The sequence below is a fragment of the Nyctereutes procyonoides genome, unplaced genomic scaffold (genome assembly GCF_905146905.1).
Source record: "Nyctereutes procyonoides isolate TBG_1078 unplaced genomic scaffold, NYPRO_anot_genome, whole genome shotgun sequence".
Classification (NCBI taxonomy): Eukaryota; Metazoa; Chordata; class Mammalia; order Carnivora; family Canidae; genus Nyctereutes; species Nyctereutes procyonoides.
In genome coordinates, this window is record NW_026575139.1 from 2,102,431 (window position 1) to 2,128,246 (window position 25,816).

The 25,816-nt window shown below is 46.4% G+C and overlaps 1 protein-coding gene across 1 annotated transcript in view; it reads right to left on the reverse strand.

Annotated features, from left to right (window-relative positions):
- Positions 1–25,816, reverse strand: part of TECPR2 (tectonin beta-propeller repeat containing 2) — a 101,451-nt gene that overhangs the window by 21,109 nt on the left and 54,526 nt on the right. Inside the window, exons 12-17 of the mRNA XM_055304346.1 lie at positions 24,877–25,057; positions 23,613–23,754; positions 20,205–20,445; positions 18,966–19,055; positions 17,150–17,383; positions 8,926–9,074 (exon numbers count right to left, since the gene is read on the reverse strand). Of these exons, the coding sequence (XP_055160321.1) occupies positions 8,926–9,074; positions 17,150–17,383; positions 18,966–19,055; positions 20,205–20,445; positions 23,613–23,754; positions 24,877–25,057 (1,037 nt within the window). The remainder of the gene's footprint in view (positions 1–8,925; positions 9,075–17,149; positions 17,384–18,965; positions 19,056–20,204; positions 20,446–23,612; positions 23,755–24,876; positions 25,058–25,816) is intronic.

Sequence of the window (25,816 nt, forward strand, 5' to 3'; positions counted from 1 at the left end):
GGCAGACACTCAACCACTGAGCCACCCAGGCGTCCCCCCAGGATATGATTTTAAATGGTTTCTCAAAGTACATCTGTAATTATTTATAATAATGGCCACTAGAGTAATTTGCTAAGGGGACTTTGGGCCACAAGGCGGGTGATGCACCTGTTTCACTCACCACACACGGCCTCACTGCACCAGCCAGAAACAGTGTGACAACAAAAGCTTTAGGAACATTTATGATTACTTCCTAAGACTGAGTCTTATTTAGATTATTCAGAGTTATGAGCTACTTATTCTGTAAGTAGTGTAAATTCATTGCCAGATTTTCAGAAAACAGAGATAAGCAAAAGGAAGAAAAAAATCAGTCACAATAGCACCACCTGGACATAACTAGTATCATTCCCTATGTGTCTCGACAGTGTATATATCATTTTTTTAAAAATGAAAATAGAATCACTGAGCATGTTTTGTAACTGACATTTGTACTCCACTATGTGCTGTGGGCATTTCTCCACGGGAATAAAAACTCTTCTGTGGAGGATTGTGTAAGAGTTGTGGTGGATTTCCCCGAATAAACACATCACAGTTTAACTCAGCTCCTGCACAACAAATCCTAGTAACATCCCTCCTACAGAGCAGAGACCTCCTAGACACTAAACATGTAACTGATAATGTTTTTTTCTTTCTCTCACTAAAAACAGGGACTCTCCAATGTGATCCTGTCTGTTGCTCTGGCCCATGAAGCTCTGTGCCCCATCCCAGAGGATGATCATGCTCAGGGCCACTGGAGGACAAGCTGTGCTGGGAAAGTCCAGTTAGGGACAAGGCTGACTTGCTCTCAATTCTGTGCATTAGCCTGAGACAGGGATTGAACACACGACCGGTAAAATGAAGTGTTGGGGATCTGCTTTAATTATCCCCAAAGCCTACTAGCACTTTTATTTCAGGAGAGAACACTAGACATTAATCAGAATACCCCAAACTTCTTAGAAGCAGCTGTACCCACAGAGCTTGGCTCTGCCTGTGGTGCCCCCTCCTTCCACCATCTCTCCTGTTGAGAGTGACCTGTGCCAGGTTGGTGGGTAACACCAGAGGGTGCAGGGAGCAAGAGTGTCATCAGAGCTGCTTAGCTGTGCCTTCAGTGAGGGGTAAGGACAATGAAATCTCCTTGGACTCTGCAGTGCTGTCCTGAAATGACTGTCACCTGGATGAATGCATGGAAGGCCAGTCCAGGTGAGGGTCTCTTCTAATGGTAACCCTTCTCTAAGGAAAGCTTTCCTGCTGTGAGGTGTGAACTTCTCCAAATATCTCGATGTGTAAAGTTACGTCAAGTTACAGATCCCCACTGGCAGATCTGTGGGCATGGCATTCTTACCGGTATTCTCTGTTAAAGCTTATACACTTACAGAGCTAGAATCCAGGCAGAGTAAATGAGCCCTAGAGAATTGACAGCAGTCCACACAGGAAGGATGGGCTGCAGGGTCCCACCACACGAGGCATGGGACCGGGGGTAGGAAACAGCAGCTTCTGCTCGGGAGAGAGAGGGGACCAGGGGTGGAGGGAAGTGAGTGGGCTGGTAAAGAAGACACACCTGAAAGAAGAAGTGGGGCCAACCTGGGGTGGGGGCAAGCAAATGCTCCTCTTCTTTTACTGGGGTCCTTGGTGCCCACAGTCATGTGAAATTCCCATCATCAATCGAGCTTGCTTTAGCACTACCTCTAATATGGACAGAACATTCTCTAACTAAAGCAAAAATGCAAAAAAAAAAAAAAAAATCCGAAACACAACTATAAATATTTTTTCGAAAACCTTCCATATGTTAGTAAGTCTGAAAACTGAGTCATTTGTTTTGAGTACTTTGTGAACACTTCACCCCAAAACTACTACAGCGGGGAGGTTTTCACCAGGGAGGATAACAGGAAACAGAAATAGAGTGAAGGATTTCTGCTGCTTCGTGCCCATTAGCCTCTCTCTGTGTCAACTGCAAAGACATCCTACCTGCAGGTCAGGAAGCTCGAGGTGAAGAATGAATAAAATAAAGGGGAAGAGGTCACATTGCAACATGGAAACTCCATTTAAACTCTAAGACTCAGGTCCAACCACACGGTGGATCTAAATGCTTCTGAAGCATCACTCTCCCCACGGCCACACCCATCCTGTCAGGCCTTTGGCAACGGAGCAGCGGGTCCCAGGAGAGGCAGGCCCCGCAGTCTAACAACACAGCAGGCCTGGGTCCCGGTCTTGGTCACTCACTATGGTTGTGCTTCTGCCCGGCCACTCGTGGGTTCCGAGTTCACAGGCTTTCTCTGCCACGTGGGGAGAGATACTCCTGACTTCCATGTCCTGTGGTGAATTCCGGACTACGGTAGGTCAGGGCTGGAAAGAGTGTGGTATAGAAGCCTGTGCAAGTGTAAAGTTGGAGGTTGTTTTCCCACAGGAACCAATCTGAGAAGCGTTTTGTATCTTCAAATTCCACAGAAAGTGAATGTCTTCTCCAGCGCACTAAAGCTAACGGAGTCAGAAACGTGGCTCCATTCAGCGGAACAGCGAGTGTTGAGCAGCCCATTTAGCAATCATTACTTTATTTAGAACACAGCTGAGGCCATTTCATGTGAATTTGCTCTATTGGCTATTTTCCTGGGCAAAGCTGTTGATCACTACAGTCAATAGAGCGCTCCAAGTAAAGCTCTCTCTCCTCAATTTGAGCTCCACTTCCTAGAGGCTATTCTAGAATCTAAATAGAGAAAGGAAGAGCAATTTTCAGGTTCACAGTCTTTGATGTAACCCTATGGTTGAGCCAGAACTCAGCCAGGTGCCCGAGTGGCTCACGGCCGCAGAGAGGGGCCCAAGCGAGGCAAGGCTGGCTGGTAGCGGCTTGCTGCTTGGCCCCTCGCTCTCCTACATCCTGGCCTTTGGCCTAAAGGGAAAAGGCTACGGTAAGGCAACAGCGTGCTCCAACCCTCTGCCACCACGTCCTGAGGGCCTTGCTCTTGCCCTTGGCAGTCCTTCAGGGACGCTAGCATAGCTCTGTGCTGGGACTCTGCACACTTATAGGCCTTGGTCACTCTAGGTCTTCTACAGGCATGTGTGACACACATTGCTGAGAACTCTCAGAGGAATATCACAAGCAAGTGAAACACTGTGCACAACAAGTTGTGGAAGAGCAAAGATCAGAGTGAAAACAGATGAACTAAGGGACAGAAAAATAATAGAGAAAAACCAGCAACACCTAAAGATGCTTTTTGACAACATCAACAAAACTGACAAGCTTTTAGCTATACTAAGGAAAAAAGAGGGAAGGCTCAAATTACTAAAATCAGAAATGAAAGAAGGGACATAACTGTCAACCTTATAGAAATAAAAAGGATTATAAGGGATTACTCTGAACAACTGGAGGCCAATAAGTTAGGTAATATTGATGAAATGAACAAATTGCTAGAAAGACAAATTACTCAAATTGAATCAAGAAGAAACAAAATTCTAAATAAACCTATAACAAGTAAAGAGACTGAATCAGTAATCAAAACACATATCACAAAGAAAAGCCCAGGCTTACACTGAAGAATTGTAAAAATGCTTAAAGAATAATTAACACCAATCCTTGAGAAACACTTCCAAAAAAACAGGAGGAAGAAACACTTCTTGACTCATCCTAAGAGGCCAGCATCGCCCTGATAGCAAAACCAGATAAACACATGACAAGAAAAGAAAAATCAAACACTCATATCTCTCATGGACACAGAATCCCTGACAAAATACTAGCAGACCAAATCTAGCAACATATATATAAAAGATTATATAGCATGATCAACTAAGATTTATCCCAGAAACAAAAGGTGGTTCTGCATACAAAAGTCAATCAAAATAATACTTCGTATTAATCAAAGCAAAAACCCCACATGATTATCTCAGTAGATGTAGAAAAAAGCACTTGACATAATCCAACATTCTTTCATGGAAAAAAATATCCACTCAACAACTAGGAATAGAAGGGAACGTCTTCAGTCTGAAAAGGGCATCTAGAAAAATGCACAGCTAATATCATTATTTAATGGTGAAAGACTGGATATTTCCCCCCTAAGATCAGGAATAAAATGAGCAAGTCCACTTCTCAATACCACACAGGAAGTTCCAGCCAGGGTGATTAAACAAGAAAGAGAAATAAAAGGCATCTAGATAGGAAAGGAAGAAGTCAAATTATCTCTATTTGAACATGATGTAATTTTTGTATATAATAAACCCCAAGGAATCCACAAAAAAGTTATTAGAAGTAATAAGTTTAGCAAGTTTTCCAGACACAAGATCAACATACAGAAACTTATCCTAGGAACAAACAAGCTGAAGGTGGAATCGAGAAGACAATTCCGTTCACAACAGCATCAGAAAGAATAAATGACTTAGAAATACATTTAACAAAAGTAGTAAAAAATACATACTCTGAAATCACACAACTGCTGAAGGAAATTAAAGAAGATCTAAATAAGTAAAAAGACAGCTCATGTTCATGGATTAGAAGATTTGATACTATGAAGATGGCAATACTTCCCCCAAGTGATCTACAGATTCACACAATTCCTATAAAAATCCTAGTTGGCATCTTTTAGCAGAAATTGACAAACTGATCCTAAAATTCAAATAGATATGCAAAGGAGGCAGAGTAGTCAAAACAATTTTGACAAAGGAAAATCACAGGATGCCTGGGTGGCTCGGTTAGTTAAGCATCTGCCTTGGGCTCAGGTCATGACCCCAGGGCCTCGGATAGAGCCCATTGTCAGGCTCCCTGCTCAGCGGGGAGTCTGTTTCTCCCTCTCTCCTCTCTCTGCTCCTCCCTCCTGCTCATCCTCTCTCATTCACTCTCTCAAATAGATAAATAAAATCTTTTTTTTTAAAGGATAATTACTTCCTGATTTTGAAACTTATAACAAAGCTAAGTTATCAGGATAATGTGGCACTGGCTTAATGATAGACATACAGATCACTGAAATAGAATTAAGTAAAAAAAAAAAAATCCTTACATTTATGATGGATTGATTTTGACAGCCCCCCAAGACAATTTAATGGGAAAAGAATAGTCTTTTCAATAAATGGTGCTGGTATAATTGGATATCCATGTGCAAAAGAATGAATTTGGACCTACCTCACACCATATACAAAAATTAACTGAAAGTAAACCAAACATTTAAATATAAGGGCTAGGGCAGCCCCGGTGGCTTAGCGGTTTAGTGCCGCCTTCAGCCCAGTGTGTGATCCTGGACACCTGGGATCAAGTACCACACGTCAGGCTCCCTGCATGGAGCCTGCTTCTCCCTCTGCCTGTGTCTCTGTCTCTCTCTCTCATTCTGTCTCTAATAAATAAAATCTTAAAAAAAAATAAATATAAGGGCTAGAACTATAAGACTTCCAAAAGAAAAGCCAGGTGCAAACCCAGGTTCAGAGTATTCCCTTATAATCTTCATGACTTTGGATTAGGGAACAGTTATCACCAAAGGCATACGTAAATCATATATCTGAGAAGGGTCCAAGTATCTAGAATACCTGAAGAACTTTTTTTTAAAAGATTTTAATTATTTATTTATTCATGAGAGACACACACACACAGAGAAGCAGAGACACAGGCAGAGGGAGAAGCAGGCTCCACACAGGGAGCCCCATGTGGGACTTGATCCCAGGACCCTGGGATCATGCCCTGAGCCAAAGGCAGGCTCTCAACCACTGAGCCACTCAGGGGTCCCTGAAGAACTCTTAAAACTCATTAATTAAAAGACAAATAGCCCAGTGGAAAAATGAGCAAAGGATATGAATACATAGTTCTCCAAAGAAGATATACAAATGACCAATAAGCATATGAAAAGATCTTCAACATCATTAGTTATTAGGGAAATGCAAATCAAAACCTCGAGATACTATTTTTACACCTATTAGGATGGCTAGAATAAAAACACTGGGCAAGAGGCACCTGGGTAGCTTAGTTGGTTGAGTGTCTGCCTTTGGCTCAGGTCATGATCCTGGTGTTGGGGGATTGAGCCCCACATTGGGCTCCCTGCTCAGTAAGGAGTCTACTTCTCCCTCTCCCTCTGCCCCTCCCCTTGCTGATGCTCACTCTCTCTCAAATAAATAAAAAATCTTAAAAAACAAGACAAAAAAAATCAGGCAAGAAAAATTTTTGGTGAGGATGTGGGGAAACTAGAACTCTTACACATTACTGGTGGGGTGTAAAATGATGCAGCCACTGTAGAAAACCATTCATTTGTTCATTTGATTTTAAGTAATCTCTACACCCAATGTGGGGCTCAAACCCACAACCCAAGAACCAGAGTCATGTGCTTCATTGACTGAGCCAACCAGCTGCTCCAGTTCCTTAAACATTTAAAAACATAACATTCACCATCAGACCCTGCAATTCCCCTTAAAGGTATCTATTCAACAGAACTGAAAACATAACTCCAAACAAAAACACACAAATGTTCACAGAAGCTTATACATGGGTACAACCCAAATGTGCATCAACTGATGAATGGATAAACAAAATGTCCGGGCAGCCCAGGTGGCTCAGCGGTTTAGCCAGCCTTCAGCCCAGGGTGTGATCCTGGAGACCTGAGATCGAGTCCCACGTCGGGCTCCCTGCATGGAGCCTGCTTCTCCCTCTACCTGTGTCTCTGCCTCTCTCTCTCAGTCTCTCTCATGAATAAATAAATAAATCCTTAAAAAAAAATGTCCATCCATGGGATGGAATATTATTCAGTGATAAAAAGTAACAAAGTACTGATACAGGCTACAACATGCTATAGTACTTGTAACTGTGATGCTAAATGAAAGGCAGCAAAGAAGGCCACATACTGTACAATTCCATTTATATTTAATAGGTAAATCCAGAAATAGGCAAAGGCATAAACAGAGAAAGGAAATTAATGGCTGACAGAGTTGGGGGTTCTAGAACAAGGAGTGAATACTAATTGGTATGGGTTCTCTTTTTGGGATGATGAGAAAGTTCTGCAACTGGACAGTAGTGACTGTTGCTCAGTTTTATGAATATGCTAAAACCCCCTGAATTATACACTATGAAAAAGGTGAATTAGAACTTTTTTTTTTTTTTAAGTAGGGGCTTGAACTCCCGACTGAAGTTGAGTTGGACACTTAAATGACTGAGCTACCCAGGCACCCCTGAGTTATAATAACTCTTAAAATAATTAATATAAACCTCTTAAAAAAGGAACGTTAGTAATAACGTATCAGAGGGCTCAGGCAGTAAGAGGGTGTCTTGTGTAAAGAGAATTTCAGAATAATGACACAAGCCACACGCTGGCCTGTCACTCCTCATCACTGTGCACCAGCAGGGCTCAGCAATGCCACTGACTACATATGATCCTCTCTGCTGGGTGGCCTGCTCCTGCTGCGCTGCCCTTAGCATACCAGTGCATGCATGGAAGTGAGTGTGCATCCTAATTCATTACATGTGACCTCATGTTTGCACAGGGTTTTCTGACCCACAAAGTGCCATCCCTGGCATTATTCTATGCACTCTCACCTCAATCCCATGAGGGAGGAAGACCCACCAGTGCAGACACGGAGCCTGTCTGTGGATATGACCACTAACCGGCAGCCTGAAAGAACTCTGACCTGACTCTGGGTTCCACTGCAGGGCCCCTCAGCCCACATCCCATGTCTGCTGGGAGGACTGGTGGTCCTCATGACTAGCCCTGTGTCTTGGACCCCGATTCCTGTCACCCTATCCCTGAGGGTTCACAATGTCCAAAATTTAGATGGTCATGAACACAGGCGTTTACCCAAACACTTCATTTCCTGCCAATCTCCATTCAAGCATTTGTTTGTTTGAGGACCAACTGCTCCTGCCCTACTGTCACCCCTGCAGATGGCAACTTCGTTTTTCCCACCAAGGTCACAAAGTAGGGACTAGCAGGAGTTGGAGCAGATAACACTCACAAAATCACAGCCCCCCTCATTATAAATTGTAACAGAAAAGTATCTAGTATAGCAACCAGGCCTATTCAATCTTTAAGGGTAATTAAATAGTGTCCTCAAATCAGGCTTCTGCTATGAATGGTGGAAACAGTCTAGAGAAGAAAAACATTCAGAATACTTGGTGAGCTGAAACATGACAAGGGTGGGGGAGGGCATGGGGGTGGAGGGGACAGGAAACAGAATTTCAACCAACCAGGAAAGGCATTCACAAAAAGATGGCAAGACATGGTCTCCATGGTGAGATTTTTTTTTTTAAGATTTATTTTTATTTACTTATGATAGACACAGAAAGAGAGAGAGAGAGAGAGAGAGAGGCAGAGACACAAGAGGAGGGAGAAGCAGGCTCCATGCCGGGAGCCCGACACGGGACTCGATCCCAGGACTCCAGGATCATGCCCTGGGCAGAAGGCAGGCGCGAAACCGCTGAGCCACCCAGGGATCCCCTCCATGGTGAGATTTTAAGTGACCTTTTATTTCTTCACTATACTTTTGGGTACTGTTTGATTTTATTTTTATTTTTATTTTTATTTTATTTATTTTTAAGTAAGCTCTATGCTTACTTAAAAATAGGGCTTGAATTCATGACCCCGAGATCAAGAGTTGCATGCTCTACTGACCGAGTCAGCCAGGTGCCCGATTTTATTTTTTTAAAAAAATGATGTTCAATTTGTGAAAAGTTAAAATATTTTTATTTTGAGAGGAAAAAAAATCTTAAGTGTTGACTCAGATCATCTTTATATTTTATTTATTTTTCAGATCATCTTTAACAAGGTGTTCAGTTCTAAATTCCACAACTGGGATGCCAGTGAGTAAGCACATGCACCTTGTTCCCGGGACACTTGCCTCTTCCCCCACTTGCTGAGAGGCCTATACAAGCGGGTATGGTCCCGCTTCCAGGAACTGCATCCTCACAGCTTGTCTTACTGAGGAGCAGCTTGGTATCAGTTAAGTTTTGCTTACCTGGACAGGTGGCTCAATCATTATCCAGGCTGGAAGCATCAGACTGGGATTTAGAGGCTGGGTTCCCACTCGGAAGTAAACTCCACCCCTAGAATCACAGGCCCAGATGTGCTGGTTTCCACATGCCAAGCTCGTCAGTTTTATAGCTCCTGTAGATAAAGGAAAAATCCACAAACTAATTACTTTTGTAAAATGACAAATCCTTCATTTAATCTATGGACTTTGATATTATCCTTCAAAGAAAGAGGTGAGGCTGCACTTGTGGCGGACTGTGTTTTATCTGAGGGCAGCGCAGCTCAGAGGTTATTGAGGCCTCTGGCTGCCCTGCCACCTGCCTGGCGCCAGTGGGCATGCTCTCGGGCACCGCCAGCGGAGCAGTCAGGATGCTGGTGGCACGGGCCCTGAGCTGCTAAGCACAGATTAATATCTGCGCGGGCCTCAGCATTAGCTACATCACGTACACGGCTACCAGCAGCAAATTCTGCATCTGGGGGAGGGAACTCCTTTTTATTAGGAATCTTCATCCTGATGAGAATTCATATGAACCAGCTAAGTCTCCTAGAATCTTCATGTTTCTCTTCACATTTCTCCTGGTTGATTAAATCAATTGTAAGAGAAAAGGAAATGTGTGGGGGCTTTGAAGAGAAATTACACTCGATTACTAGTCTACCTGCAAGAAGAGCACCGGTAGTCACAGAGAAGCTGCCGTGGGGCAGGGTGCAGCTCAGTCTGATAGCCTCACTTCAAAACCTGCAATAGTGATGCATGGTGACTCTGATCTCAGGTCACACACGAGGCTGTCGGGACACAGATATGGAGAGACTTGCCCAAGGTCCCAGGGCAAGGATGCGGCAAAGCCAGGAGGCAAAGGTCTGAAACCAGGCCAGCTCAACTCTTCCACACCAGCTATCTGCCCTCTGGGACACTGGTGAAGGCTCAGATGGGACGTGTTCAGTTCAGTTGGTTTTGACAGATAAATATACCCATGTCACCCATGTCCTGTCAAGTTACAGAACATTTTCATCACCCCAGGAAGTTCCCTCGGGCCCCTTCGAGTCAGTCCCCTTGGTCCCAAGGCACCCACTCCTTACTTCTGTCGTCATGAGTTAGGGCAGCCTGGTCTAGAGGTCCAAATAAGCAATCATGGGCCTGAACTCTTTTGGGGTCTGGCTTCAGTCACCCAGTGGAACCATGTTGCTTCATGTTGCTGAGCGTTACTCCACTGCATGCCTATAACTCCGTTTATCCAACAACTTGATGATGGACATTTAGTCACGCCCGCTTCTTGTGATCAGGAGTAAAGCTGCTATGGATGACTTTTTTGTGAACCTGTGTTATCTTTCTTGAATGGTACCTGGAAGTGAAAGTGCAGGGCCATGGGGTAGATGTACATTTGCCATTCTGCATGCCCACCAGCTGTGCACGCTGGCTGCCCACAGCCTCACCAGCACCTGGTCTTGGCACCATTCTAGTAGGTGTGAAGAGATATCTCATCATGGTTTTAATTTGCATTTCCCTGGTAACTAATGGTGCTGAGAATCTTTTAATGTGCTTATGGGGCACAACGTGCTTATAGGGTCTATCTTCTTTTGTGAAGTGCCTATTCAAGTCTTTTGCCCATTTTTCAAATTGAACAGTTTGTCTTTTGATGACTGGGTTAGAGGATTTCTTTGTATATTCTGGATCCAAGTCCTTTGTCAGATATACACATTGTGCATCTTTCTTCCCAGTCTGTGGCTTGCCTTTTCATTTTCTTGACTGTTTTCTGCTGAGTTTGTCATTTTGATGGGTCATTTTTTTTTAAAAGATTTTATTCATTTATTCATGAGACAGAGAGAGGGGTGTGGCAGGGAGACAGGCAGAGCGAGAAGCAGGCTTCATGCAAGGAGCCTGACATGGGACTTGATCCTGGAACTCCAGGATCACGCCCTGGGCTGAAGGCAGGCGCCAAACCGCTAAGCCACCCACAGATCCCCCTTGATGGGTCATTTTGACTTAAAAACTGTGGGGAAGAAGGTGGTACAGCCACGTTCTGTGGTCATGCTCCTGTTGGCCAGCTCACACCTGTCGTTGGTAGCAGAGGGCAGCCCAAAAATCTGCACTGAAGTACAAGCATGGATCCTGCTAGGTGGAAGTCTTGTCAGGTGCCTTCAGTTATGACACCAGCTGAAAAGTATTAACTGACCATCACATAAAAAATCCTCGGTATCCTTTTGTGTATATGTTTTTTTTTAATATTTTTTTTTAAATTTTATTTATTTATGATAGGCACACAGTGAGAGAGAGAATGGCAGAGACACAGGCAGAGGGAGAAGCAGGCTCCATGCACCGAGAGCCCGACGTGGGATTCGATCCCGGGTCTCCAGGATCGTGCCCTGGGCCAAAGGCAGGCGCCAAACCGCTGCACCACCCAGGGATCCCCCTTTTGTGTATATGTTGAAGTTAACTGTAGTTTCTTCTTCCTTAATCTTTTATAGAATATCTTACCCGAGAGTTCAAATGGACTTCTAGAGCTCTAACATGACACAGTAGAAGATTTGTACCAATCGAAATACAGTTCCTTCAGCCGTAAATCACAGAAATAGCCGAGAAACAAACATTAATTTAAAAATGTTAAGTGGGGCAGCCCAGGTGGCTCAGTGGTTTAGCACCGCTTTCAGCCCAGGGTGTGATCCTGGAGTCCCAGGATCGAGTCCCACCTCGGGCTCCCTGCATGGAGCCTGCTTCTCCCTCTGCCTGTGTCTCTGCCTCTCTCTCTCTCTCTGTGTGTCTCTCATGAATAAGTACATAAAATCTTTAAAAAAAATGTTAAATGAAAATTAATTTTATGCTGGAGTCTTCAACTTGCCCTTATAGGAGCAAGTTGGACTTGCACTCCAGGCAGTGGCGATGGTGAGAAAAGTTCCATGGTGACAGAGACACACCAGGCCAGCAGCTCCATTAGCAGTGCCTAACAACACCGCCACCAGAACACATCGTTCAAGTTACAGGAATATTCTTTCAGGACAAAAGTAAAGGCTACTAGAATATACAAGTCAGTATAGATGATAGCTTATTCTGAACTGAAGACACAGGTCAAAAAAAAACATTTACCTGAAGGCTCTTCTGCATTGTCCTTCCTCACAGAGCGCCCCTCCCCCGCCCCCTGCCGGAGTACAGTATATGAGACTGTATTGGCTGAGATGGTCAGGACAGGGGCAGAGACTCCTGCCCTCCCCAAACATTCCAGGCTTCTCCGGGGTCCCTGCAAGTTAGGTGGGGCCCCGTCGTTAGTCCGGACAATGGGCTGTAGGCAGAAGCAATCTGCCACTTTTGAACTGAAGCATAAAGAGCTGGCAAGGGGTCTTTCAGCTGTCCCCTGCTGTAGTGACAAGAGACGGAAGCCACAGAGCACAGCAGCGGCACCAGCAAGCTGCCGCCCAGTGGACACAATTCTAAGAGACTGAGAGCCAAAGGTAGAGAGCCAACTCTGTGGCACTGGGGAAGCAACACTCATTGTGGTAAGTCGCTGATATTTCGGGACCGCTACTACATTACCAGCCCGATGAACACAGACACACTACAATTTTCCTGCCTTTCCCTGTTTTGTTTTTTCTATTAAAAAAAAGGTTTTAATTACTTTTTTCAACAGAGGAGACATTTCCCCTTTAGGATTACTTTTGGTTTTTTATTTTTTTTCTAAAGATTTATTTATTTATGATAGACATAGAGAGAGAGAGAGGCAGAGACACAAGAGGAGGGAGAAGCAGGCTCCATGCCGGAAGCCTGACGCGGGACTCGATCCTGGGACTCCAGGATCGCACCCCGGGCCAAAGGGAGATGCTAAACTGCTGAGCCACCCAGGGATCCCCTAGGATTACTTTTTTTTTTTTTTTTAAGATTTTTATTTATTCATTCATGAGAGACACAGAGAGAGAAAGGCAGAGACACAGGCAGAGGGAGAAGCAGGCTCCACACACAGAGCCCGACGTGGGACTCGATCCAGGACTCCAGGATCATGCCCCGGGGCCAAAGGCAGGCGCTAAACCGCTGAGCCACCCAAGGATCCCCCGGATTACTTTTAAACATATATTTTAGAACAAAAAGTAACATTTATTTGGTGTTTTAGGATTTATTAAACAATTTTCTGCATAATTTACTGCTACCATAATCCTATTTGTTACCTACCTAAAGGCAAAAACTGACACTAAATATTTCCTCATTAAATGTGACCAGATGAATTAAATTACAAAATTGCATTCGTTTGCTAAACATTCCAATGCCTGACAGCACACATATTAATGGGAAATGAAATGCTATCAGCATTTTAAATATCTGCTAAACGGTGCAAATTTTCTTCCCAAAACCAGGATTATAATAAATCACAAATTTCCATATTCAGTCTCTAAAACTGGGTTCAGTAGCCAGACATTTAAGAATTCTCTTCATCTCAAAGCAGCAATCGATTTGGTAATTTGAGTAGAGGCAGAAAAGAGTGACATTAGGTCTTAAGAAAGAAATTAAAGGTAGAAATCACAATCATGGGGCAGCCCAGGTGGCTCAGGGGTTTAGTGCTGCCTTCGGCCCAGGGTGTGATCCTGGAGACCTGGGATTGAGTCCCACATCAGGCTTCCTACATGGAGCCTGCTTCTCCCTCTGCCTGTGTCTTTGCCTCTTTCTCTCTCTCATGAATTTAAAAAAAAAAAAAAATCACATTCATGACTTGATACTTTGCTAAAGTCATCCCTGAAACCGAAATTTCTGCTTGCAATGTGCAAGCTGGTGACATTCCCAACTTTACAATCACCTGGCACTACCATCAGGAGGTGGGCCGCATCACACTGTCAGCACCCACAGGACAGGGTTTCATTTTTCATGTTCGTAATGTCAGAAAACTCGTAAAGAAGAGGCCAGGACTGAAGATAAGAGCACAGATATATCACATCCCTGAACAAGCTGGTGGCAACGTAGAGGTGGAGCAGCTACTTACCGCTCTTGAATCTGCCTGTTAGGCAGTTTTATTAGTGATTATCAATATCGAGGCCAAAGACAGGATCAAAACTCATATCCCAGAATTACTTAGAAATGGCAGTTACCAGTAATAACCACCTTCCCTGATGGTCTAATGTCCCTCTGGGCATGGATATGGAGAGCAAGTGGTCCCCCTCTGTGTGCAGACCCCGCTCAAGGTCAGACTATGAGGGCCACTGAAACAGAGCAGGGGCAAAGCACTCAGGGCACATGGTGGGCAGACGTCAAGGGAATGAGAACTGAAGGAAGCCGGTGGTGGGGTAGAGGCCGGAAGGAAGAAGAGCTGGGGAAGGAGGACATTCTAGGCCACGGCAAGACAAGCACGCACTATGCCAGGAGGACGTTCTAGGCCGCGGCAAGACAAGCATGCACTATGCACAAAGGGGCCTGGCACAAGGGGCAGAGCCATGGCTGGTGGGCCTGCTGTGATGGCCCTGGGCACCACCCTGAAGCTGGTGCGATGTGGAGCCCTTTCACATTGAGGGCACACCCCTGCTGTTTTAGGAAGACAGATCTGGCGACCACGGGGGAGGTGGGCCCACCTGGTGCCATGAAGTGGCTCGTGCAGTAGGTCACTACACTTTCTATTCACTACTATTTGGTGCCTGCTGCCTGATGACAACCTGCCATGGACACTCACATGTGGGGCTCTGGGCAGGGAGCACACAGCTGAACTTAAAATCTGTATTCCTGCATTTAAATAATAATTTAAGAAAACCACCGGATTCACCTGTTTGTCCCATAGGCTACAAAGCTCATCTCGGAGAGGGCCCAATAACACAAGGCCTGGTGGTGCCTGCCTGCCTTTTACTGCTCCGGACCCTGGGACAGTGGGAGACCAGTATCTTTCACATGACCTCCTACCCGCCTCTTCTGCCCCAACATGAAACCTACCAACTCAGGACATGCTGCATTCTCCTACATTTAGAAAATGGTAAAAGATCATTTATCCATCATTTCAGTGTCTGCTAGCAACCCAGATAAATAAACAAAACCTAGAGCTCATAAAGGCAGTGTTTCCCACCAACACCCAATCAGGCACCTGGTGAGACAGCCCCCGTGAGCCTGGAGAGCAATGCAGCTAACGCTGGCTCGATAGGGACCCCGCACAGGACACTTGCCCAAGAAGCTCATGTTTACACAGGATGCTTCCTTGCATCATCTCTCTGTGCTGGGGACCGTTGTTCCCATTAGGAAGGTGAGAAATTAAGGTTTACAGGGAACCCAGCAGCTCACCCAGGATCCTGGAACCTGCCTAGGATCAGGTCTCTTAAACCAAGCCTTCATCCCACCAAAGCTGACTTTCTCTCCTGGAAAGGATGGCCACCACCCCAGTGAAGCCCAAATGGGCACATCAGAGACCTGCAGTAGTCTAGCCAGCTAGCCAGTGCTGGGAGGGCTGCACTGATCTGGAAGGGAGATGGGAGCTGTGGACCCCGGGCAGAGGTGGTTCTGGCACCGTGCAGCCCGGATAACACCACTCACTCTGTGTCCATGGAGCTCAGTGGTGTCCTCTGAAGGACGTGGAGGGAACAGCGCAGGGAAATAGCTCTGCCCCTCACCCAGACTGTGCAGAAGAGCAAGCCTCCCAGTTCTCCAGGTTTGGTGGTGGGAGGCCTGGCCTTCCGACCTCCAGGAGAAACTGGCAACATCTCCCAAACTGGTCTGGTTGCTGCTCAGGCCAGTAGATCTCTGGATGGTGGCAGGCTTCCTAGGGCAGGCAGGAGGGTCCCATGTCACCAGCACTCAGGGCCATGAGCAGCCCCAGCTTTGTCCAGTCAGTCACCATCAGTAACGGTGGCTGGTAAATACTCTCCAAAGCCAGAACATGACAGCCCTGGTGCCGGGATTAGGGTCAAAAGACAGGGTATGAGGTCAAAAGCATAAGTCACCAAAATAACCCTGAAAAATTCAAATTTTTAGTATATGTGCTGCCGAACTGAGCATGGCCCTGGAACATTCCCAGCTTTGGAACAGTTTGCTTCTTCAGTTGAGAGCCAGTCTGCCTCTTATTTAAGGTGGACTATATCTGGTCTCGTGCTGGACAAGGGAATAATGATCTCTCTATATAGCACCTTGCAGGAGTCACATGAGCTGAGAGCAGATGGGGCCCAGTCTATTTCATGGGATGGTGAGAGGTCCCTGGCAGCTGGAGATGCAGTCACAGGCATTCGTACATACACATTTTTAAAGATTTTACTTATTTGAGAGTGAGAGAATGCATGCAAGAGAGAACAAGCACGAATGGGGGCAGGAGCAGAGGGAGAGGGAGAAGCAGGCTCCCCGTTGAGCAGGAAGCCCCATGCAGGGCTGATCCCAGGAGCCCGGGATCATGACCTGAGCTGAAGGCAGATGCTTAACCAGCTGAGCCCCCCAGGCACCTGCATGTATATGTGTGTGCGCACACACACGTAAACTCTAAACCTAATGCAGGTCTCAAATTTAGGACTCAGAGATTAAGAGTCACATACTCTACTGACTGAGCCAGTCAGGTGCCGCCTCCACTTTTCTCTCCTTCTCTAATGAGTAGGTGTGCTTGAATCCTTAAACATTAAATGCTAGTAGAATTCAACCTTACAACCTACCAAACAAAAAACACTGGTTGTCCGTTTACCGAAACAGGAACCTGTATGGCAGGGGAGTAGTCCTAAGGCTCCAGTGGACCTTCTGGAGCCGCCTCTGCCTTTAGACAAGTCTCTGCTGTCAGACAAGTCACACAGAAGGATTTGCCTGGAGAATAACCCAATGTTGCGGGCCCACTCTGATACCTTGTTTCTTAGAACACAAATGAATAATTTATAAACGGCATCATGCTCCTTGGCTGGCTCTGGGACCCTGGACAGGAGACTCAGAGAAGAGCCAGAGACGTACATCATCTCCTCAGACCGCTCGAGGAGGAACAGATGCCAGTCCGCTGGGCACTGTTCCAGCTGCAGAGGGACAGGTAAATGGGTGCTGATGCGGGACACACCTGTTCTTCCAGACTTAAAGGGCACAAAGAAATGTGCCATATTGTCAGGCTGGCAGAGCAGCTGCATCAGGCAGTTCTAGTGGCAACTTCCGCTGAGTGTGTGATCTTCCTGGGCTCTGGGAGCCCTATGAACTGTACGAGGTAGGGAAGTAAAGCTCCTCATAAGTCAGAGGCCCATTTAATCCGGGCTGGCTGATCAATCTCCTGAATTTATACAACACAAGTTGAACCCAGGGGCCATACCTAGCTGGGAAAGGTCCAGCCGCGTCCAATGCATGCCTGTGGGGCAGCTCTTGGAGAGCGTCCTGATGAACACCTGGCCAAGGCTGTCCAGGGCCCACAGGGCATCCTGGCAGGCGGCGTATGCCCTCATCTCCACGTCGGGAGGCAGCTGCACCGTGGAGGGGCGGGACTGGGCATTCTGGGCGCTGACACTGCACAGGTCCTTGCTGCTCTGGCACAGCCACAAGGAGCTTCCTGCGGAAAAGGTTCATGTTTGTTACTGACGAGACGCACAAGGCAGTTGTGGCCTTTGGGCAGCTGACACTTGATGGCAGACGCCACCACTCCTGGCTCCCAGGGCGCTACTGTGCAGGCTTGATAGACCTTAAGCCAGAAGTCAGAGGTGCACCCATGACCAGCAAGTTAAAAAATAAGCCTGAGGTGTTCTAAAGGGAGGAAAGAAAGTAGGGCTTATGAGATTTGGTGAAGGCTATGGTCTTGGCTCAGTGGCTCTGACCTTGGACGATTCGTAAGGGTTGGGGAGTCTTTGACTTGGTGTGACCATTGCTCTGGAGGAAGTGAGGTCAGCAATTCCTTGGAAGGATGGGTCTACAGTTCCCCTGTTCTGGTCTGGGGGGAGGGGTCAGGCTGTCGGGGGGGCCTGGAGAGCTAGAAAACCTCCTCTCCTCACCCTCTCCTCAAAATCCACTCTCTCTTCCTCCCATCATTTTTATGGTCTTAACAGATTAAGTTTTAAAATGCAGATAAACTCCGGGAAAGTTAATGTCTCCATCATAATATATTATTCACTAAAACTTGTGGCCAGCTAGGTTTTAGAATTCAAAACTGTTTTGGATTTTGAAAACCTAAGGTAAGGGGTATGCCATATATTTAAGTAATAGCCTCAGGGAGCCAGGCAGCAATGAAATGCAGTAACATTCCTGCCACAGAATGTGTGCACACTCATAATCAATGGATAAATAAGTAGCCCCACATTGGTTCAAGCCAGGTTTTGCTGCCAAATGATTTTGTGTCAATCTCAGGATATAACCTACGGTTTTCAAAGCTTACAGATGTCAGAATTATGGGTAGAATGATCAGGTGAGTAAACATCTTCCCGTACTGACAAGTTAGCCAAATCTCGGTGGGACTAATGGCTTGAACTAACCAGGTGCTTCCTCTGAACCACAGGCTTCATGGCATCTTCTCATCTGACCCTCAGGGCAAAGCTAGGAGGAGCCTTCAGCCACCCCTCAGAGGGATCACCTGGCTGCCCAGGCTCCCAGCTCACTGGTAGCTGCACTGCTTCTCCGGCTCCAAACCCCATGCTCCAGGAAGGGAGTTGAGCTCTGATTGGAGCCAACGGGAAGTCTGCCCCTATAGACCTGTCCTAACAGGGCACAGCTGTGGGGCTCAGACTGAGCCAGAATCTGCAAACCAGATTCAAAGAGGCTGTTAGGAGGTGATGGAAAACTTCACGAGGGGAAATGGAGAGGCACCCCAAGAACCCTGGTGCCTACTGACTGCAGTGCTATGGCCCTGTGACATGTCACTGGACATCTCCAACTGCCGGCCCTAGTGGGACACTGTATGTTCCTCTTCTTCGCAATGACGCCCTGCCTTTATACTCATTCAACACCCACACACCAGAGCCTTCTTTCTTGGTCAGGCCTATCCAGCTTGGAGGCTTTGGCTCAGCCAACAAGGGCTGCCTGCCTGGGAAGCCACTGCATTGTCTCTGAGGTCCACATAGCCACGCCCGGTCCCAACTAGGTCATGGTCAGACCATGGTTTTCACTTTTCAACTGCCAATTATGCATTGTATTTCTCAACTAACCTTCTTTTGTGGGAGCAGTGGAAGCCAGCACAAAGGCCCACTTTGTTGCAGAAGCTGTCCCACGGGGAACAACATTATTCCAGTAAGTGCCTAGAAAGAACCAATAGGAAGTGTGTTAAAGAAAGAAGAGGAGAACACACACACACACACTCCAGAGCATTAGTTCTATACTACAACTTGTCTCCAAAACCTCTGATAGCTCATTCTAGAGTGCCCTTAAATTAGGAGGTCCACGCCAGCCAGTGCTATGAGGCCAGTCCCTTGTTTCTCCTTCCACGCTGACAAGCAGAGCCACAGTCTTGTCCAGGGTGTGGGGCAGGGGCTGGGGGGTTGTGCAGAGGGAGAAGAGCTGGAAAAATTCACAAAGCAAGGCTTCACTCATAAAAACAAAGCCCTCATGGGTACCTGTGGATTTACACCACCAGTTATAGATTCCCAGAGCCTTGCATTCTCCACAGAGCAAGAACTTTTCATCTCGGAAACGGGACTATTGCCTCTTACTGTGCTCTTTACATTTGGGTGGACATTTTCTTCTTTCTTTCTTTTTTTTTTTTTTTTTTAAAGAGTTTATTTACTTATACATGAGAGACAGAGAGATAGGCAGAGTCACAGGCAGAGGGAGAAGCAGGCTCCTTGAGGGGAGCCCAATGTGGGCCTCGATCCTGGGACTCTGAGATCATGCCCTGAGCTAAAGGCAGATGCTCAGCCACTGAGCCATCAAGGTGTTCCTGGGTGGACTTTTTCATTTAAATGTGAAATTATTGGGATCCCTGGGTAGTTCAGCGGTTTAGTGCCTGCCTTCGGCCCAGGGCGTGATCCTGGAGTCCCAGGATTGAGTCCCACATCAGGCTCCCTGCATGGAGCCTGCTTCTGCCTCTGCCTGTGTCTCTGCCTCTCTCTCTCTCTCTGTGTGTGTCTCTCATGAATAAATAAAATCTTAAAAAAAAAAGTGAAATTATGAACATAAAAATGAGCTCCATCTGCCTTTCCTAGATCATCATGGATTCCCAGTAGAAACTGGTCACACACCATCCAAACACGGGTACCCAAGTTGTAGGAATGACGGACTGAAAACAAGGAAACTGCTACAAAACAAAAAGAATGCCTCCATTACAAACACTTCACACACTGGCACCAAATTATCCTCTACAGCTGAGATCTTAAAGCTTTTCTTTCAGTGCTGGCTTTAAACTGAAGCTGCCAATCAAGTCAATGTGAAAAGAAAGGTAGTGCACCCACCGATGAGATTTCCTTTAGCGACGTGGAATTCATTCTTGCCGGAGGAGATCCAGACACCACTGTTGTTTACCCCGAGAAGGCTCGGCTGGCACTGAAGCTGCTGAGACCAAAATGCCATGCGCAGCTTATCTGCCACCTTTTCCACGGGCACTTGTGCTGCCGTGGCCACCGAGTGTGTGGCATGGATTATGGTCTGGAATAAGCTGCACTGGTCAAACACCACGTAGTCTGTGATGCTCACCTGGAGGGGGGGACAGAAAGACATCCTTCTCTCAGTGCAGCGGTGCTGCCTTCTGCACGTGCGCTGCCCGAGAGCTGAGGTTTGGCCCACATCCGGCAAACACTCAGCACACATGTGCACCTGCGCATTTGTGTAAGAACCAAATAAAGTCTGGAGGGAGACTACTGAACCAGTGACTGCAATTACTTCTGAGGGATTTGGAGGGATGGAAGAAAATGTTCATCTTTTGTTTCAGATGCTTTTATATGACACAGATCTGTTACAACAGTATGTACTGTTGTGACCACCCCCTCAGACCTGTGATGCCTTTTATTCTAATCAGCGATAAAGGGTCGTTTTGCTTTTATTTTTTATTTATTTTTTAAAAGATTTATTTATTTATTTATTTATTTATTTATTTATTTATTTATTTATTTATTTATTTATTTATTTATTTATTCATAGAGACACACACACACAGAGGCAGAGACACAGGCAGAGGGAGAAGCAGGCACCTATGCAGAGAGCCTGACATGGGACTCGATCCAGGGTCTCCAGGACCACGTCCTAGGCTGCAGGCGGTGCTAAACCGCTGTGCCACTGGGGCTGCCCGGGTCGTTTTGCTTTTAAATTTAGGTATCTCCAATGGACAACAGTGTGCAATCCTTAGAATCATAATATGGGTTAAAAAAAGTATTGTAAGCAGGGTGATGGAAGCACTTTCTGATCTGAACCAGGACTGTCAACAATTCCGCCAGAGCAACAGCATGAAGCAGGACCGTCCTACACATGAGGGGCACACTCTGCTCACACTTGCAAACTGCTTCTCTAACATTCCTGAATTTCTTTCGGGGCAACCCTGAGGAGAACCTCACTCTTATCAAGCAGCTCTAGCTGTTAGAAAGTTCTTTCTGGGCACCCTGAGTGGCTCAGCAGTTTAGTATCGCCTTCGGCCCAGGGTGTGATCCTGGAGTCCTGGGATCGAGTCCCATGTCGGGCTGCTTGCATGGAGTCTCTTCCTCTGCCTGTGTCTCTGCCTCTCTCTCTCTCTCTCTCTCTCTCTCTCTCTCTCTGTCTCTCATGAATGAATAAATAAAATCTTAAAAAAAAAAAAAAGAGGGCATCCCGGGCGGCTTAGCGGTTTTGTGCTGCCTTCCGCCAGGAAGTGATCCTGGAGACCCGGGATCAAGACCCACGTCGGGCTCCCTGCATGGAGCCTGCTTCTCTCTCTGCCTGTGTCTCTGCCTCTCTCTTTCTCTCTAATAAATAAATTAAAAATCTTAAAAAATAAAAAGAGTGTTCTTTCTAAGATGGTCAAAATCTAATTCCACGTGACTTCCACATATACTTCTGCCCTGTTGGGTTTGACTATAGAGAATGTGGTGCCCTGAATCCTAGGACAGCCTTGTGTAGGCCGCGTTCCCAGGTCTCACACAAGGAGACGCTGAGTGAAAGACACATCATTTATTATAGGGAACTTAATTATAATAAACAAAAACAAATGAAAAGGAAATTATTGTAAAAGCCAGTACTTTGTAAGTGTACAAATATTCCCTTTTCCATCCATGAAAGGACTCGCATTAACTGCAAACCACCGGCCTAATGAAAGTTTTTTTTTTTTTTAATTTTTTTTTTAATGATAGTCACAGAGAGAGAGAGGCAGAGAGGCAGAGACACAGGCAGAGGGAGAAGCAGGCTCCATGCACCGGGAGCCCGACGTGGGACTCAATCCCGGGTCTCCAGGATCGCGCCCTGGGCCAAAGGCAGGCACCAAACCGCTCCACCACCCAGGGATCCCCCTAACGAAAGTTTAAGTGAAGTGCTTTACCACGTCAGAACCCCATGGCCCCGTGCCCATGTCAGTGAGCACTCTGCCAGCGCACAGGACATGGGGCACGAAGCTCTGGAGCTCACCATGCAGGCTGCTGTGTGCCGGCCCAAGGAGCTCTGCTCCTCCTCAGGAGCATGCCCATGCCAAGGCCACACAGAAAGTCTGTGGCAGCCTACCTTAGCACCCAACACTTACAGATAAGTAGGATGCAAATTAAAAAAAAAAAAAGGTTTAGCAGCCAAACATAAGGCTGACTCTGGTACTACAGAGAAAGTCTTATGATATTAAAATAATTCTGCTTCCAAATACGTCACAGATGATTCTGTCAAATTAAATTTCTCTAAAGGTAATGTTCTGAATAAGTTGATAAACTGGTAAATAATTTCTTTAGGTTACTTAAAAATGGAACTTGGTACATATATACACGTGTGTGTGTATGCATGTGTGCAAAACCATATAATATGCTTACCAGCATGGAGAAGGTACTTGTACAACTTTTCAAAGAATATCAGACGTATCAGAGACCTGTGTACACATATGCTTACTGATCAGAGAGCAAACACAAGCTTCTTTTCCCACACTCTCATCCGATAGACTCAAGGGCGGCTATTGAACGACCTGCCCCCAGCATGGTGAGTCTGTAGCAACAACCTGACCTGAGCCAGTGGAGACAACCAATGAAGAGACGCTGCCTAGGTCCTAGCTGCTGAGGGTCAGAACCACCTCACTGCCACAGCAGGGGTTGGGGGGACAGCTATGATGAACAATACCAAAGAGAAGAAGGAACAATGCCTTGGAAAACACGTTCTAGGCCACCCCAGACATCTTGAAAAGTGAGCTTGCTTACACCCTTCTATTACACAGACTGCTTCCTTTTCTGGGAGCGTGTGGGAACATTCTCCTTTCTTTGTTGAAATGCCACTTGCTTAGAGGCCTTTGGAACAAGTGGGGAGAGATGAATTTTAATTGTAGGCTGGGTTTCCAAACCTGCTAGCTCGTTGTAGCCCATGTGTTCAGAATTAAACACCATTATTACCTAGGTCTTCAAAAGGATATCACTGGGCTTATTTGGCACGTAAAGATAACTATTTAATACCAAAACAAAAACAGGAATAATAAACATAACCTGTACATTTAAGCAAAGAGAGTTTTACAAGTTACTTCCTACAACGAAAAGCCCTGGATATTTCTAATGTGCTCAAATACAGCAAAGTCTAACTCATCAAAAAATGAATGTTCTTTATTTAATCCAACCTCCTCAATCTCTTTAAGGAGAAGAGAAGGGCTATAAAAAGGGGAGCAGAGCTCCCACCTCAGAGAGACCCCCTGGCCAGTGGCCCTGGAACTGAGCACCTACTTGCCACCAATGGTCATCATCTCCCTGGGGCTTCTTGGAAACGATGCCAGTTCTGAACCACAGGTTCCCTCGGATGTCCAGGGCCCACAGAGTCTGCTGGTCCCCGAGAGTTATACAGACGGGTTCCAAAGCTTGCTTTTCACTGGAAACAGGGAAGAGAACAGGGGAGTCAGCGCCCACACACAAAGCACCCAGCCTGACAAGGAACGCCAGCTTTGGGTGTCCAAAGGACGCTCCAAGGAAGGACACTTGAGTTTTGAGTTACGTTACTCTGCAGCGTATGTTGTTTAAATGTGCGGCAGCTTCTGAAAGATACTGAAGACCCGGCATGGTAGGGAAAGCTCTTGGGAGAAAATTACCTACAAGAAAAGTATGTGGGCACCTAAGGCACCTCTGCCTCATTGCTCCCTCCTGTACAATCAAAACCAAGCAAATGGAGACGCCTCTGCTCCACCCGTGGACTGGGCTGTGTTGGGCAGCAGCAGCTGGGCAAATTGTGTTTCCCCTGGGGCAGTGCCCTTCCCCTTCCTGTCCCTCTGGTAAAGTTCTTGCCAGTGTCAAGGCTCAGCTGGGCTGCACTCTCTGGTTTAAGACCGTCTATGCTAACTGGCACCAGATAGTTACGTGGCTCCTGCTCTGGGGGAGGGCAGGGCTGGGGACAGCCACCTTTGCACATCCAGCCCAGCCCTGCTGTGGCTCACAGTAGCTACTTTTGCTCAAGCTGACTGGGTTTCTAGCTTCAAACCAAGAAGATCCTAGCCTAATTTTTCTAATCAGCAAAATGATTTGATGGTAATTCTATAATTGAAATTTTGAGTGATATAAGTAACCAAATAAATTACAACTCAGAGATCAAGTCCCATTGACTAGGATGATAATAAAGAAAGAGATCTGGCCCTAAACCATTGAGATTCTACACAGAAACCACCAGACGGCACTGGGTAGTAGTGAACAGAAACTGCCGTGAGAGGCTCATGATTGTGTGATACTACAGGTTACACAAGAGGGCACCAGCATTTCAAAAAGCTGAGCTATAACCCAACATCCAATCTGCCAGTCAGAGGCAGGCACAGGGCGTCTCCATGGTCAGGCTGCTACACTGACTCTGACAATTCCAGAGATCATTATTACCATGGAGAGCTTCAGAGAAGCAGCTTTGCCCAGGAAAGGCTCCCATGGGTGCGTTAAGGGGAGACAAGCTGACAAAGAACCAAGGGCGGGACAAGCAAGATGATGAAGATGTCTCTGCTCCTCCTGCTGATACCTGACGATGTCACATTTCCACTGCTCCCCTTCAGGGCAGAAGCTGCTCACGCCCTCCCGGTACAGGAGGGCTCTCTGCTCTGTCAGTGCCCACACCACGCTGTTTCTGGCTGTGACCTGGGACAGTGGGTATGGACAGTCGACCTTTACGGCTCTGGCACAGGGGCGATCCACACTGAGACCTGCCAGGGAGACAGACAGGAAGCCCCCAAAGACATATAATCAGGGTTTCACACCTCATTTGTATTCTGTTGTTTGCTTATTTTTCTGTTTTTGGTATTTTTCCATATTCTTTTGAAATAAGTATTTTGTCTTTTTAAGGTCTAGTCAACAAAAAAAGTTAAGTTTGTGCTTCAGTATGGCATATCTGAAATGTTTTCATATGTTCTTTGAAAGCTGACGGAATAACAATTCAGAATCCTCTGGTATCCCAAAGTATCTTAAGATGTTCTGAAAGAACAAGAAATCCCAGGGCAGAGAGCAGCCAGCCCTGAGCCAAGAGAGCCCAGGCGAGAACAGCACTGTTCAGAGATGCCCTCCATCTCTGTGCCCCTCAGAGACTCAGGGTGAGCAGAGCTGCCGTAGAAGCTGCGGGCAAGGCAGGGATCTGAGGCCTCCAGGCATCCTCCACAAGCAGCTCCGACAAAGCAGCTGCCCTCTCCCGCTCCTACCTGGTTTTGGGGGTGGTTCCCTAGATGAAAGGCAAGGTTCATCCTACAGTAAGGCTATGGCAGGGCCAGAGCTCAGCGTCCCTGGCTCCTCATCTGGGGCTCTTTCCCCCACCTCCTTGCAGCCTGTCTATAGCTTGAAGGTGCCTGGGGAAGCTGGCGGAATGGCCGTTACCTTAAACCTTACCCTCTGTGGCATTAGCTGCAACTGTAGTTGCACAATCTCAATGCTCAGATGTGCCCCGTGCCTGCTCACAGAAGTACCCTATGGTA